The following is a 3,671-nucleotide window of genomic DNA, read 5'->3' on the forward strand; positions in this document are numbered from 1 at the left end:
CAGAGAATCAGACAAATTAATGCTACCCCTCTCCATATAGGTACTTAGTTACTCTAGCCGACACAGTTTTAGATCATTTGTATTCAGTGCAATTAGGAGTGATTGCTTCCTACATTTCTACACCCTTTAGAAATAGCTTGAGTCAGGATAAAGATCTTATTTGGTGTTCTTTAAAGGGCCCAATAGTGTTGTGTTTTGAGATCAAAAAAGGTCTTTACCCTGTACTCACTTTTTAAAGGGTCTAGAAATGTAGGAAGCAGATCACACTCCGCTACTTGCTGATACAAATTATCTGATAACTGGGCTAATAATCACGAACTAGCAAAGAATATGACCAAAATGTGCACATAGCTACATGGCCACCTTCTCGCTTGACTTCTCGGCCAAAACAAGTACATCTACTCACGATCGCTCATACTGTAACACATCCAGTTATCACAACGTAAATGACAGATCCATCTCAATGGGTGCAGATGGGCTCTATTTGTATTTAACAATAGGGCCTACCTGCAGCTTCTATTGGTTTATATGCCCACCCCCCGGTCGTAGAGTACCCCGGCTGATTAATGCCTGCCCAAGTGGCCCAATCCCAATAGGAATCTTACTTCCAGAGAGTGCCGGTTTACCCCAAGCTAGTAGCCCATGCACATCTCCCACCCAAACGAGAGATGCCTACCGATGATCTGTTAGGTCGCTGGTGTCTCATCCGCACCAGGTGCCACAGCAGCGTCATGCACAACACTGATATAGATGCTGCAGTGAGACAATATTGGTCCACTATGGTCAGTAGATATCTCGATCATCTCTAATTGCTCTATGGAAAATGGTGAACGTGCTAGGTAACCGATGGAGCAATAGATCCAATGTGTACTACTCAGGAACCCTAGTCAAAAGTTTCTCCAAACCATTTTGTGCGAAAGTTCTCATATCCTTTAGATCTATAAATCGTGGCCAGTGCATAGAAAGAAGACCGAAATTTCCTTCTCACCTGGTATTTGTTCATCCGGGTTGAACACGGTACATGTCATGATATAAAATGAGTGGTGGAGATTTACATTTGATCAATGCAATTATCAATATAACTGAGATTTACACTAGCCTGACAGAACAAGAAAAATGACACCACGTTGCTTATCCCCACAGACGGCTTGTGAGAGTGGACTACCCAGCTCATCTCAGGAATGCTGAGATAGACAGGTGGATCGCGCCAAAAATCATAATAGTCCAGGGAGTCCATCACAAATCCCACAACGCGGGTAAGCGCATCCAGAGATAACTGGCGGTGAGTATTAAATTGTTTCTGCCACCCGAAGGTCCTGGGCGAGAGGGCTACATAGCATGACCTGTTTCCCCTGACCCACTCACATGACGTGATTGAGGTTGCACCCTACATTCGCCACGATGTTCGACCTGTGTGGACAGGCTCTCAGCCTGATCCGGCAAGCCCAACACGCATCTTTCAGTCCCACATGGTAAGCAACCTCAGTGGTTACAATTTGTTCCCGTGAGGTTTAAAGGAAACGCGCGAGGCCGCGCCTCATATACCACTGCTCACCTCAATCGGATCAGGTGTGGCAGATACTGTAGTCGTTACATGATATTTTGTTCGTGATATTTACTTTTGCCAGCGGCTTCCTGAGACGCCCGGCAGTCCTTTACAGACAGGCGGTTGCAGGCTTACCGTTGATGGCTACCTGGTCATGCGCATGACACCAAAATCACACCATCAGCACCCACTCGATAGAACGCGAGACTTCTTCAACTGTATTCTGCAGGGGTAGTACCGAATGTGCATATGGTGACTGGAAGGTGACTGTGGTCCCAGATATGGTAGAGCCTTGGCTTATGGGAATGGGAAATAATGTACCGAATGAGGTGAGGTAGCTGCTAAAGGAGGGCGAGTGGAAACTTATTGTACCCTTGAACGTCATACTCCGTGAGCCCGATGTTGCTGTCATTATTTAGACCACAAGCGACATCACTCCTAGAGTACAACTATCGCAGCCGTTCCGAGAAGCACAGGACTCCAGGCGCCCGCGCGTAAGCTGCTAACCATCACCAATGCCCAGAGTACCAAGCCGTAGATAGGCGCTTGTGCATGCCCAGAAGTAACTCATCGCCATACCAGAGGGAGAGACTGGCTGTGGACCATTCGCGCGTTGTACGCACCCGAGTGGGAAGATAATTCAAGCGCCTCCTAATGCCTCAGTACAAATCCGACCCATACTTGATGTTATTTCAAAAATCCTCCAACCACTTTCTTGTCTCAAGGCGGACAAATGAAGTCCTAACATTTCCATCATTTGTCCCTTTAGTCCCTTACATCGAATGTTAAATCATTGTCATCTTTAGTCTCTCTCCCGGAGGCTGGTTAAAAATCGAGAGATGAATCATGATATGCCACCATATAGCTTTGGCTGTCTTTTTTTGGTGTGAACTGCAGATGTGTGAGTAAGGAATGAACCTTGTCAGATTAACCAACCAGAGTCCAACTAACGAACAAGTCGTCACAGAATGGTAGTCTCCCCTTCTCTCACAGTCAGGGATGCCAGATATGACGGACCAAGTGTCCCTACGGAGTGTGACGTCTCCTGATGGAAATTGGTGCGTCACGCAACGTCTCTCGCCTGTTGTATGCTTGGTACTCCCCCCGAGCCGGAGATCAACGTACAGCTTGTCCCCTCTCGCCTCAGTGTGGCTACTAGGTAAGACGAGAAGGCCTCGTATCACACAATCACTCTGCAATGTGTTCCAGCTGACAAAATCTGTACACCTATCAGTCTTCATAGACGCGGTGAGGAGTAACTAGGTGGAACCTTGCCTTATCTCGTAAGCGGCGTCTCTGCTCCGCCTGGTTGCTACCTCCGGCCCGACAGTGTTGGCTACATCGTGACCGAGGACCAGCAGAGGTCAATATGTAGAGATATGTGCAGCCCGTCTGGCTGCGACATCCGTGTGTTCCAGTGCTACGCTGGACGTAGCTCACCTCCATTGTTCATTGTTACAAGTGTAGGAGCAACTCAACAGTCTAAGCCCTAACTTGGGCAGCGGGAATCCCCATCCATATTGGATCCATTGGCATTCCGCGCGTCTCGTGTGAGATGTGGACTTCGTGCTTCGAAACAGAGAAAGCGAGATCGTGGACGTGTTCTTTAGACTCCTCTCAATAAGTGGTCCTTCATTAATCGGACCAAGTGGTATTCGCTTATATTTATTTTAGAAGGTTCACAAACAACGTTTGATTCCGGTGACAATGTCTTCGCGTTAGCTCTTACCACATGGTCTTCCCTTGCTAGTAGTGAAATTGTCATCCCGAATCAATTATTGTAAATCTATCAAGAGAAGTAAAGTCGTGCGTTGCAGCCCGCTGGTGAATTTAAAGAGAAGATCGAAGGTTATATTCACCCTGTTAATAACACTTGTATACGGAGTCACAACATCATATGATAGCTATACAAGGCCGCCAACTAACCTAAATCGGTAAAACACACCAATAGACCGTGGAGTGTGGAAGCAATAAGACTTCCTTGTGGCACAGAAAAGTCCAGGGCAGCCCATTGCACTGTTCTCTGATTGGCTGCATGTTGGGCATGTGGATGAATTCATGACTTTTGTCCCAGCTCCTGACAAAAAGGTAAACAAAAGGAAGTATAGGTTGCCCCCTCTATTTA

The 3,671-nt window shown here is 46.9% G+C and overlaps 1 protein-coding gene across 1 annotated transcript in view; it reads left to right on the forward strand.

Annotated features, from left to right (window-relative positions):
• Positions 1 to 1,401: 1,401 nt before the first annotated feature.
• Positions 1,402 to 3,671, forward strand: part of LOC111976596 (protein-arginine deiminase type-4-like) — a 14,071-nt gene continuing 11,801 nt past the window's right edge. The window contains exons 1-3 of the mRNA XM_070442940.1: positions 1,402 to 1,472; positions 2,835 to 3,009; positions 3,539 to 3,634. Coding sequence (XP_070299041.1) covers positions 1,402 to 1,472; positions 2,835 to 3,009; positions 3,539 to 3,634 — 342 coding nt within the window. The remainder of the gene's footprint in view (positions 1,473 to 2,834; positions 3,010 to 3,538; positions 3,635 to 3,671) is intronic.

The sequence above is a fragment of the Salvelinus sp. IW2-2015 genome, linkage group LG1, assembly GCF_002910315.2.
Source record: "Salvelinus sp. IW2-2015 linkage group LG1, ASM291031v2, whole genome shotgun sequence".
Classification (NCBI taxonomy): Eukaryota; Metazoa; Chordata; class Actinopteri; order Salmoniformes; family Salmonidae; genus Salvelinus; species Salvelinus sp. IW2-2015.